At 47.5% G+C, this 13,090-nt stretch overlaps 1 protein-coding gene across 1 annotated transcript; it reads left to right on the forward strand.

The window, feature by feature from the left end:
- The first annotated feature begins 5,492 nt into the window (after window positions 1-5,492).
- Window positions 5,493-6,441, forward strand: LOC136529663 (uncharacterized). Its single transcript, XM_066522740.1, has one exon. The coding sequence runs from the start codon at window positions 5,651-5,653 to the stop codon at window positions 6,203-6,205; it is 555 nt and encodes a 184-aa protein (XP_066378837.1). The 5' UTR covers window positions 5,493-5,650; the 3' UTR covers window positions 6,206-6,441.
- The last annotated feature ends 6,649 nt before the right edge of the window (window positions 6,442-13,090 follow it).

Raw genomic sequence — 13,090 nt, forward strand, 5'->3', positions numbered from 1 at the left:
CTATGTCTAGGAATCACCGTTAGGTGCCTTGCTTGGCCAGCAGTAGTGTTCCCTAGGGTGAGCATCTTCCCTACCCTGTAGGTGCTCGATGAAATGCTCTAAAGCCAAATCCTTGCTGTCGCAGATGACGTGTAGTCCCTATGACTTCTTCCCTACTGCTTGGTTACCGTATAGTCGTTGTTTCATAGGTAGCAAGCCATGTCATCCATTCACTTATCCTCTGTGCTTTGCTTCCTTTAGGATTTCTCATCTCTAGTAAATATGTGTTGCTTATATACATCCATCCACTCTATACGTGCAACGTGTTAGTGCTTGAGATGATTTGATCAGAGGTCAGTGGTAGTGAACTCAAGGCCAAGCTCGCTAGTATGGAATAGAGGCCAAGCCTCTTGAGTGTCAAATGGTAGTGACTTAGGGGGAGTTCCATTGGCAGTTTGACTAGGCGATTAACTCTTGGCAGTTGATCTTGTAGTGTCAGTGAGTGCTTTATTCAGTGGTTTTCTTGTTAGTGGCAGCTATGGCATGTTTGAAGCACACTGGTCCCATTCCCCTAGCTGGTAGGGGCAGTGATGGTTAGGACCCTCGTTGCCCACCAAGGGACAAGGGCAAGGCAAAGGTGATAGAGCAGATCAAGAAGTGGAGGAGGCAACACTGAGAGGTCGAGTAGGCTCTAGCAACAGCAGCTTACAACAGATGTGTGAGGTGGCAGGGGTGGTTCTTTGCACATTGGTCCTAGAGCTTTAGAGTCTCAGCAGTCAGAGGCCCAGCAGATAGAGACACCTCAGACTCGTCGATCGTCTCGTGCACGCACCACTAGGCACCTGATGTTGAGTCAACGTCAGCAGGAGCCTGAGCAGCTAGAGGACCTCAAGGAGGACTTGCCTCTAGTGCCACCTAGATGATGCTTCAGAGAGCATGACAAGCAGGGTATTAAGCAGGTTTAGGATGACAACGGCCTGATCGAGCTTCAGACAGCTACAATCAGTCGTGTTCGCCGCTTTAGGAACATGCCGGTTGAGGAGTGGTTACTAGAGGAGAGAGACTCGTTAGCTTTAGAGCCTTTTAGCATGTTGATCTAGGAGTCATTCTACAGAGTTTAAATAGTTGAGAGTTCCTTTGAGGAGTCATAGAGTTTTAGACTTGGCCTATCTGAGGAGGGCAGCAGGCACTCGTGAGATTTCAGAGTGCATCATTTACTTGCCAGGTCTAGAGCAGCTGATGTGTAGATCAGGACTATATGTGGATCAGTGGGTCAGAGTTTTCTATGCTATAGTGTGGATTGATCCAAACCATGAGTTCATGCAGTTCATGTTTGAGGGAGACATTTATAGGATCTTTGCTAGTGAGATTAGACAGTTGTACAGATTTCCAGAGACACTAGTGAGATTGCATAGTTTGTGCTATGGTACAGCTGACCATCCTAGATGCCCTCACGGTGGGACATAGCCTCCAGCTTCTCACATGGCAGCTCTCTTTTGTCCGCCATTTGACGAGGAGTCCCAACGTAGTCCGTGGGACATGACACAACTCACTCAAGTCCTTAAGGGAGGGATGAGGAGGACACTACTTCCTCATGTTGGTTTCAGAGAGGCTCTCACTCACCTCCAGCAGTGGCTACTTGGAGCTCTTGTCTCTCACTCAGAGTTCGATGTTGTTGACTTTATGCTCTATGAGATTCAGGACATAGTGTTGGATGGTTGCAGGTAGCACCATCAGCTTCCCTATGCTCACTACCTATCTCACATCTTCTAGAGGTTGATCAAATATCCTTAGTACATTATCACTAGAGACACAGGCGCTATAGGCTTTGGGGTATACAGGCCACCAACACTTGGAGAGGATGCTAGACATAGAGTACCTGAGCCAGAGGAGTAGCTAGGGACAGAGGACCCTTAGGATGAGTCGGTCCATGACACTAAGCAAGATTATGGTGGAGCTTATGATGATGATGATGATGAGGATGAGCCACTAGAGCCGACACGAGCACCTACACCTCCCCTACCCCACAACTGCGAGGCTAGTGGTTCTCGCTCTGCTCTGCCAGTTCCTCCAGCGATAGACCCCACTCTAGCAACTTTACATCAGCAGATGATCTTTGAGCATCAGAGATGGGCTATCGAGATATACAGGATAGCAGCTGAGAAGGCATGCCATAAGGTAGAGGCCCGTATCGAGCAGGCCAAGCTAGGTCAGTAGATGCTCTCTTTGTTTGAGAAGATATAGGCTCGGCAGGATTTCTTCTAGGAGTGGATGATTGCTAGTGAGGCACGACACTTCCACTACTTCGAGCACATTCTACAGCAGACAGGTGTCTCCTCTCCACCGCCTCCAGTCCAGATAGCAGCTCCAGCACCAGTTTAGTAGGTTTCTCTAGCCCCAGCTATACAATAGAGCATACTTTAGGGTCAGAGCTTTCCTCAGGTGTCTCCGATCCACCCCATGACACTTGACTTCTCCTCTCCAGCAACTTAGGGTGTGGATTCGATGATTACCGGTGTATCTCAGCATCTCCCGCTTATAGCTACTCAGACACCATCGGTGATCGTGGCGACTATAGCTCAGACTTAAACAGTCTCCGCCACACACAGCCAGGTCACAGGAGAGTCTTCACAGGCAGTGTCGTCCACTCTAGCTCCTATGCTACCTACAACTCCACCTTAGATAGGCACCGGTGACACACTTCCTTCCTCAGTTGCCTCGTCTGACCCATAGCAGCAGGTAGTACCAACGAGTCAGCCTCCTCCACTTATTACTTCAGAGGCTCCAGTGCCAGTGACAGTTGCAGCTACATCGCTCATCGGTCAGCCAAAGAGAGAGTTCTGACTCAGGCGTTGACCTCGACTAGTTCCAGTTCTCACCGTGCACCACGACACATGGCACTACTGCCACTACCCCTCCACAGGGCCCTTATGTTTTGGTGCTTGACGCCAAAGGGTGAGAGGGAGTGAGTATGTGAGATAGCGGGAGAGCTTGTGAGAGGGATTTGATATCTTTGTGTGCTACTCCCATATTTTGTTGCATGCATGTTTACATTTCCGCTATGTGTTGTATTATATATGTGCTTGCATGTGTGATGACTTGTGAGACATGTTGTCTTATCGTTATATTTATATATCATGTCTTAGTTGTGTTGCTCGCTTACCTTACTTCTGCCATACTCCGATGTTGAACGAGCATTTACTTTCTTGTACTCGCGCTTAATTCTAATATATTGAGTACATGTTGTGGACTTGGTATGCATGAACTTGTTCTAACCCCTTTGCTCTTATTGCCACAAGTTCATGCAAACCAAGCGGTTGAAAACCTCAAATCTCTCTGATATACATACTCGAGGTTGTGTTGTCATCCATCACCAAAAAGGGAGAGATTGAAAGCATCTAGGCCCCTAGTTGGGTTTCGGTGATTAATGACCACACAAGATTACTGTGACTAGCATGTGTTTTACAGATGCATTATAAGTTAGGTCATGGTATGGGTGATTGATTGGGCACTTATGGTATTCATGTCCCTGTCGATGAATTTCATTTTGGTTTTCAAAGGATGGACGATAAGGTTAAGGACGGACTAGTTCTAAGTGTTGTTTGGCGTTGAGAGACAGTTAGATTAGTTATAGGACTTTGTTTTCCGTAGAGAGCACTTGATCCTTGCGCGGATCAAGCGGGAGCTACACCCATGCGTGGGTGCTCCAATGAGGATTAGTGGGGAGTGGTGACTCTCCGATACCTAGAAAAAAACATCGCCACGTTCCTCTCACTCTCTTTACTTTGAGCATTTACATTTGAGCAATTGAATTCATGTCTTTACATTCTTAGAATTGTCATGCTAGAGTAGGATTAGAACTTAGGGTGTAAAACTTTTGTGCGTTAGAACAATAGAAACACTTTTAGGCACAAGGGGTGAAATGGGCTAAGTGTAGGGCTTAATTATTGGAAGAAATTTAGAATTAGCCCAATTCACCTCTGTCTTGGGCATTTTGATCCTTTCAGCTGTCACTGTGTCTGCCTCCATAAATTAATTGAAAAAACAAAAAAAGGGGTTGTTGATCCCCGATGGCTACCAGCCCACACCGCCACCGCCACCTTCCTTGCCATGGAGCCCACCGCCGATGTAGCACGAGCAAGTGCCGTGTATGCGCTCCGCTCCACCGATGAGCCTCCTCCACGTGCCTCCTCCTCGCCGACACCGCCACTCCTCATCGGATCTGCCATGAGCTGGCCTGCGCTCCTCCTCGCCGAATCCATTGTGAACGAGACCTGGCCACCGTCGCGAGCGAGCCCTGCATTGTAGCTGAGAGATGGCCTCGCCAGAGGGTGCCTCATGCTCCACGTCGCCGAATCCATGAGATCCGTGTCTTTTCATTGGGATCTGCGAGATCTATGTTGTCCTCACATGGATCTGCGAGATCCGCACCGCTAGACACACCTCGTCGGGATCCTCTTCCTCCTTGCCTTGCCGCCGCCATTGAAAGAAGGATGAGGGCGGCGCTGCCATCACCTGAAGGAGGACGAGGGCGCTGGTATCCTGTTCCTCTATGCCATCGCTAGTGAGGGAGATAGAGAGGGGCAAGCTAAAGAGGAAGAGCACGGGTGGTGAGGGAGACGGGCGAGCGAGAGAGCAAGGCTCACGGTGAGGGAGACGCGCAGTGGATAGATGAGCGTGTGCAGTGGGAGACAGAGATGGATATATTGGGCTAGGGTTTCCTCTCTATCGTTATATAGTGAGAGGGTCCATATCAGCCTAAGATGGGCCACGAAGTTGGTAATGGGCCTGTGGAAATGGGTTTTATTTTCTGTAAATTGATTTTGAGAGACGAGCCATTTTTGACTGTATCCATAAATCCATTTTGATAGATGCGCAATTTTTTACTGCATCCGTGTATAACGCGACCGCCTCTGGTGGAGATGTGAAATAATGACCATGGATATCCTATTAATTAGGGATTATTTTAGGGCTAAGGAGGCAAATAATTGAATGTGATGGGCTGACTTTATTACATATATAAAGTGCTAGAATGACCTGTTGTGAGAACGTACTACCGAAAAAATGCGTAAAGAATTGTACCATCATTCAGTAGTCCTTCAGATTATACTCGTAGCGAGCATGTGGAATCTGCACCGCAGGAACAACAAGAGGCGAGAGCAGCTATTATATTACACACGGTAAGGTGACACAATTACGTGTGAACAGATGGCGCGCCCCTTTCACATTTTACACGACCACCTTAAAAGCCTTTAAAGAAAAGATTAAACTAGCACGATCATTAGCACGCACTGACCAAGTGATGCTTTTCGCTTTTGTCCATACTCGGTGATGATCATAGGCTCCATTAAGCCAATTAATCAATCCTGCCGTGTCCCCGAATCTGCCATCACACTCCATTGCTCTCGATCGTCAAAGAGGCACCAACCTTCCTGCCATCTTCTTCCACCTCCTGCTCCCCTATAAATGCAGCCACTTGACTCGACGAGCACACAGCCACACACCCAACGCAATTGAGCTCAGTCACAGGTAGAGGCTGGTGCTACAGTCATAGAAGGGTTAGATTGTGACAGGTAGTCTTAGCTAGCTAAGGTACAACCAGTGCCACGTCAAATATCATCAATTAAGAGAGAGAGAGAGAGAGAGAGAGAGAGAGAGGAGCTTACTAATCATGAGTGATCTGAAGTACTCATCCTACACGAGGCTGGGCCTGCGGCGGTGGCGACGGCCGGCGAGGGGGTTCCGGCTGAGCCCGACGCGCATCTCCGTGCGCCGGCTGCGTGCCAAGCTGTGGAAGCTGCTGGGGCTCCTGGGTCGCTGCGTGCGCAACCTGCGGCTACTCACGAGGGGCCGGGTGGCAGCTGCGGCGGCAGGTAGCAGCTCGCCCCCTGCCTCTGCCACCGGCAGCAGGCGGTTTCTTGTGGGCGGTCAGAAACGCGCCCTCGCCGGAGGGAAGGGCGGACAGGCCGCCGGGGACGGCGGCAACAGCAGCAAGCCACAGCGGCGGCCGCCGTGCATGCGGTCCAACTCGTTCTACGCCCGCGCCGTCGCCGAGTGCCTCGAGTTCATTAAGGGCATCAACGCCCCGCCTGCGTCACCATCGCCGCTGGCGGCCCACGGCACGCCGCGCCGCGGCAGCAGGTGCTCACAAGGCGACGACGACGACGTGAGTTTACCACCCGAGTCGATGGTGCAGATGAAACAATCAGCTTGTACTTGTAGATAGCAGCATACGCTAGCACGCATCGTCGTGTTTCATGGTGCGTTGTTTTGTGTACGTTCTTCGTTGGAATCCTAGCGTGTTCTTGTTAGTTTTGCTTCTGGGAAGAGTTCATATGTACGTACGTATTAGTTAGATTGGATTGTTTAGTGACAAAAGATGTAAAAAATGATGATGAAAGTTGAGAATGGAGATGGTTGCCGAATGATGCAACATGTGAGTGCCACATAGTTTGTCAAGGAGGCAGCATAATTTATCTTGATTGATCATGATAGTTTTCGGTGTGAGAATATTTCAGTCTGTGCCAGACTGCATTCCAGGGCATTACCGGGCCCTGGACCAGTAGTTCGCACCCAACAATTCATGAAAAATAATAACAGTGTATATCTGTCTTGCTAATATTCTGATCCCTAATGCTATAGGCATATCTGAGCTTGTCCGCGCAAATTATAAGTGGATGGAGTTGCAAAGACTATTGTTATCTGATCCCTAATGCTACAAGAATATCTGAGCTTGTTGCCACCGTTTGAAGTGTTTGTTGTTGGCTTGTTAATTTCGATCATTAACAAGATTTATTTTATCTCGAACGCGCAGGAGAGCTGTGTATCATTTCATTAATAGATAAAAAAATGTTGGATTACAAGCTGATTTCACGGCTGGGGTTAGTATTAACAAGATTTATTTAAATAGGAACACGATAAACAATAAGTGAAGGGTAAAAAGGCCATTAAATTTGAGTGACTTCCTTTATCATTGTGTGCAAGTCTAAATAAATGACCTACATTTGGATTTTGGGGGAGCATGTATTGTTGTTAATTTGGCCCTGGAGATTATCTCTAGCGTTTCTCAGCCTCAGCTATGTTCGGTCAATTGACGAAGACTCTGCCTCAGGCATCAGCTGCATCCTGGTTCCTGTGATTTGTGCATGCTGTGCTATCGCCTATCGGTCGGTCGTTCATTTGATGCTATCAGAGCGTATATGCTATCCCAAACAATGTCATCTAGCAGTAAGCAGATGTTAGTTGAAACATCACTAAATCCAGCCACTCGATCTGTATGGAAAAACAATCCTCGATCTTCTTGACGTCATGTGTCATCCGAAGCAAGACAGCTTACCTGTTGCAGATTGAGAAGATAACCATTCCCCTTGTGTTGATGGAAACGTCTTATGCTGCCTAAATAATGTCTAAAGATATGTTCTCGTCAACGTCAAGAATCAAGACTGCAGTACACAAGTTGTAAAAAAAATTAGGGTAGGCTATACGGAACGTTCCTATTAGCACTCAGTTCACTGCTGGCAGGCAAATTATGGAAGTTGTGGAGTATATACCGCCAGAAGTGGTAAGTGGTAAGTGTTCTCGTAGGGTTGGACATTGCAGTTGGCTGTCTTCCACAAGCAGAATTGGGACATATATCCAAAGTTCCAAACCCACAAGAAATGAAGAGAGAGAGCTCGAAGACAGAAATTTTACGATGGTTGAAAAAAATAAGGACCATCCATCGGGACGAATCGAGCTGTGTAAAAATAAGAGGTATCAATGCGAAAGTAACGAGAAGTACAAAAAAGTGGGGATAATACCAAAATTAGGCCTTTGTTTAGATGTACATGTATTCACTTTAATGCACATGTGTTGAAGTAGATTGGACTGGAAAATATATGTGCATCCAAACAAGGCCTACCAAAATAGGTGGGCCAAATCTGAATTTTTATTATTTATTTTTTTACTAAGGGCAGAACTGTAATTCAAAAGGTTCATGGTGGGGTAAAATTGGGATGTCCCATCCACCCGTGGCCGTGGGTCACCTCGTCCTTCTCCCCGAATTTTTTATTTTTAGCTCTTTTTTTGAAATTTTTTCATAAATATGCCCCTGGAGAAAAGATTTCAAAATCTGGACCCTTAGCTCGGCGCCATCGTTCCTGGTGCCGAGCTTACACGTCTCGGCGCCAGTGTTTCTGGCGCCGAGCTCTTGGGCTCGAAGTAGACGTGTCGGTGACATGGCAGGGATCTTGGCGCCAGTAACCCTAGCGTTGAGCTCGGCGTCATAGATCTTGGCGTCAAGCTCGGCGCCAGGAACCCTGGTGCCAAGCCTTTCTTACGTATGGGCCCCAACCCTTTCTCTCTTCCTCTCCCTCTCTCTCTCGCACCTCCCTCGCCCGAGCAGCACACCGCCGCCGCCGCCCGCCCTGTCCCTGTGCCCTCGTCGCGCCCACGGCTCACCCGCACCCGCGGCCTCCTTGGTCGCGCCCTGCCGCGCCGGCGCCGTGACCGTGACCGTGCCGCCCGCCATCGCCGTCCTCAGCTGTGCCCCCGCCAGCCCTGGCACCTGCAGCGCCCGGCAGTGCCACCACCGGCCCGGCTCGTCGGCCTGACCCACTCCCGACGTCCGCTGCGACCCCATCGACGTCCGCAACTCCGTCGTCGAACATGTAAAAAATATGAATTTGCAATGTACGTACTTAGTTAGCTTTGATTGTAGTGTAGTAGTTTTGGCATTTGCTATTTACTAGTTAATGTGATGACTCAGGTAGTTGATTTAGTTAGTGATCTAGTGAGATAGGTATGTAGATAGATAGAAACATAGATACATATGTACATAGATATAGTTAGATAGCTACTTAGATAGGTAGTTACATATTTAGTTAATTAAATAGGATCTAGCTATTTAGTTAGTACACTGTATTTATGTATGTAGTTATTATATTATTTACTTAGTTTGTAGTTAGAAAGTACTTGTTAGGTACTATCTATCGTCTAATTTGGACTAAAGGATATGTGTTTCGTTATGTGTTTGAACTAGATGGACAACCTAGTGACCATATATCATGGAGGTACCGTTGAATACGATCGCTATGGATATGTTGAGTTTGTTGGCATGCAAAACGTGCTCGTGCTATTCAATGATAGGCCTTCATTTAGTGAGATGGTTGCAAGGGCTCAGGAGGAACTACATTACCTTGGAGATGATAGCATTGCAGTTGAGGGTGTACTGCACCTAGGTTCTCCTCCCAAGATCCTCAGGCGAATAATCTCAATTGGTTGTGCGGATCAGTGGGAGAACTATGTGAGATCGGCTATGAAGAGCCAGCTGCAATGTTTGGACGTGGTTGTGCGTCGGGTGTTAGTTGATCCCATCCCTCATGGGTTTTGCCCACCAATGGGTTAGTAGGCACACATTGACCCTCCCATCCCAGAACTTGATATGGATGTGGAGGTTGCACCTACGGTTCCTGATGCTAATTCTGCCCCCAATGCAGTAGTTGGAGATGCTTGTTAGACTTATGTTGTTGTGGTAGATCCTCCTCATGAGATCCCTTTGACATATAATCATCCGAGTAAGTGTCTTAACCGCATGGTTATTGGGAGCTTACCCCCTTCGTTACATCCATTTCTTTTATTCTTTCCTCATTTCTCTACTTATGTTGCAAGAGACATTCCTGAGAATGTGGATGTGCCTCCTGTTGCTGCGCAAGTGCACTTTGAAGATGGATTCCGTGGCTCCAATAGTGTTGAAATTATGCATGATTCGGAGTCATATGAGATGGCAAGGGCTCTTGATTTTGATAATGATCGCCCTACTAGAGAGCTGACAGAGAGTGATATTGAGATGTTGAGGGGTATCTTTCCCGGCCGCTGTGATCCAAGAGTCCACGAGTTGAGCGGTCTTGCTCATTCCGATCAGGTGTGTGCAAAAGGACATGATGATGAGCTCCTAGAAGCTTCTGAGGTCGGCCCTAACATGGTAATTGAGAATGGGAGGGTGTTCAATGACCTCCCTGCATTGAAGAGGTGGTTGAAGGTGTTTGTAGTGATACGAAAGAGACCTTACAAGGTCTTGCATTCATATGTAGAGTGCTGTTACATAGTTGTGTGTGACAAGGAACGCTGCCCATGGAGGGTTTCTGCAAGGAAGCAAAAGGTCACCAAAAAGTGGAAGATCACAAAAGTTGTCGGACCACACAATTGTGCTGACCATGAGCTGACACTGAGGCATCGACAGTTGACATCTACCTTCATTGCCAAGCGGTTGATGGGAATATTATAGGGAGAACCCAACATGAAGGTTAGGACAATTATCAGGACTGTTGAGGCGTTGTATGGAGGTTATGTGATAACTTATGGTAAAGCTTGGAGGGCTAAGCAACGAGCATGGAAGATGATATATGGGGACTGGGAGGATGGGTATGAGCAGCTGCCAGTACTTTTCAATGCAATTAAAGTGGTGAATCCAGGCATGCATTATGAGTACATCCCAAAACCAAATGCATGGAATGATGGGAGGCAGATATTCTTCTGTGCTTTTTGGTGCTTCCCTCAGTGTGTCAAGGCCTTTAGGCACTGTTGTCTTGTCTTCTCCATTAATGGTATGTTCTTGATTGGCAAATACCAGGCCACACCTCTTATAGCCATATCCTGTGATGCGAACAACAAGTTGGTTCCTTTGGCATTTGCTTTGGTTGAGAAGGAGAACAATGACAGTTGGGGATGGTTCTTGAGGCTAGTCCGGATACAAGTGGTTGAGCCTAGCAGGGAGGTTGGTGTCATATCTGATAGGCACCAGGGCATACTTAATGCCGTGCAAGAGCAGATAGAGGGGTATGCACCTTTGCATCATCGTTGGTGTACTCGGCACCTTGCCGAGAATCTACTCTAGAAGGATTGTGTGAAGGCTAACTTTGATCTGTTCTAGGAGGCTGCTCGACAGCTTGAGGACAAGTACTTTTAAAAAAAGTTGGAGTAGGTCAGAACCACATCAAATGCAGAAGGTAGACAATGGCTCACAGGTTTAATGAGGGATTTGGAGAAATAGACGAGAGCTCACGATGTCGGTGGATGGAGGTATGAGTTTCAGTGCAGCAACATGGCAGAGTCATTCAATAAGTTGCTATTGGGGATACGTGGTATGCCCGTGAATGCAATCGTTCAATTCACCTTCTATAACCTTATTGCCTGGTTCAACGATAGACACACCCATGCATTGAAGTTGCGGAGTGATAGAGAGAGATGGGCTCCAAAACCAAAGGCACACCTAGAGAAGGCAAATGAAAGGGCTGGCACACATTAGGTTACATGCTTTGACCACGCCACAGGGACTTATCAGGTCGAGCATAGGGGCGGTACAACGTCCGACGGTGAGGTCCGAGAGTCGAGGATGCATGTGGTTGTCCTCCAAGATTTCAAATGCACTTGTGGTAAACCAAGGTAGTACCACTTTCTATGTTCCCATTTGGTGGCAGCAACTAAGCATCACAACTATAATATCGAGAGCAAGATACCTCACGAGTTCAGTGTCGACACGCTTGTGCACACATGGAGCCCCCACTTCATGCCTTTTTAGGACCCTAGAGAGTGGCCTCCATATGATGGGCTGAAGTACATTGTAGATCTAGCTTACCATTGGAATAAGCGTGGATCAAGGAAGAGGATGAGGCATAGGATGGTTATAGATCAGATACCCAGAAGAACGAGGCATGGGAGAGGAACCCCATTTGTTACTGACCCCAAGCAGTACGAGTACGGCAAGTGTGGTAGACTTGGCCACAATTCATGAAGTTGTCATTGGCAGATTAGTGAGGTGTGACTATTGGTTGATTTCATTATTTTATATTTGTTGTATTCATTTAATTAATTATGCATGTCTCAATTTTTGCATGTAATTGTGTCAATTACTTATATATTTCTAAGTTCATGTTTCATTGTATATTGAATTTCTAATTCATTGACTTTTTTTGTAGGATGGCGCAATTCCACCTGCTCGACCCAACGTACGAGGCGACCCACTAAGGATGTCTCATAGCACAGGGGTAGGTAATAACCTATACGCTTTGTTCAAATTTTGGTGAACATACATGTGTTCATAAAGTAACAGGAGACTATGTTTTATTCTATGTAGGACCTTCCGCTCCTTCGTCCTAGAACCCATAGTGGGTTCTTGGACATGTAGTATGACGACAGGTACACTCCTTTCCTGCAAAGAGCTGGCCTAGATGTCATCTCTTTTCAGGTTTGTTGTGGGTTGCCCAAGTTCAACTTAGCGGCCATAACTGTGTTGGTTGACAAGTATTATATTCAATCATTGCCTCCATTCATGGCCATTTGTTCATGCGCTTACCTTTTTGACATGTAATCTTACTTTGTCTAAAATATAGGTGGCGGCCGAAGACTCACAGCTTCCACCTACCTTTTGGAGAGATGACAGTCACGCTCTAGGATTATCAGAAGATGCTAGGCCTGAGGATTTATGGCAACCCAGTCACCGAGTAGTGCAGGTTAGAAGGCTAGAGAGCACGAGTGGAGGCCTTCCTTGGGTGTGAGCTTGGTGAGCAAGGGGCTCGCACTTTAGGAGTTCTCATCTCCTAGCTCCGGCAAGAGTTCGCACAGTGCCCCGAGGAGGCAGATGAGGAGACAGTTGGGTACTACTGTAGGGCGTGGATCCTATACCTGTTTGCCTGCGTTCTCTTCCCCAATGCCATGGGTGACACTATGTCGTGGATGTGGGTCCACTGCCTCAGTGACTGGGATAGGCGGGTCAGTACAGCTGGGGCTCTGTAGTCTTGGGTTTCCTTTACCGGCAGCTTTGCAAGGGGTCATCAGACTTCGTCTGTAGCATCACTTGGTGGATGCGTGTACCTGCTCCAGCTGTGGATGTGGGCTCATCTTCTAGTTGGCCATCCAGAGGTTCTGGCTCATCGAGTGGTTCCAAGGTCAGCCTCCATGCCGGCAGCCGATGTGGGCGTACCTTTGGGACCAGGTCAGGGTTCCACACGCGAGGTTAGAGCGGGTGTACATTGAGTTCACGAACGAGCTAGACACACTCACGGTGTCTAGTGTAAGTAAATTTTATTTCTCATGTTGGTTTGAAATAGATTAGTATAAGATCTAACATCTTGTT

Source organism: Miscanthus floridulus, chromosome 19, assembly GCF_019320115.1.
Source record: "Miscanthus floridulus cultivar M001 chromosome 19, ASM1932011v1, whole genome shotgun sequence".
Taxonomy (NCBI): domain Eukaryota; kingdom Viridiplantae; phylum Streptophyta; class Magnoliopsida; order Poales; family Poaceae; genus Miscanthus; species Miscanthus floridulus.

What these genes read in the sequence shown, in the direction of transcription:
- LOC136529663 (XM_066522740.1), top strand. Translation starts at nt 5,651, where the DNA reads ATGAGTGATCTGAAGTACTCATCCTACACGAGGCTGGGCCTGCGGCGG.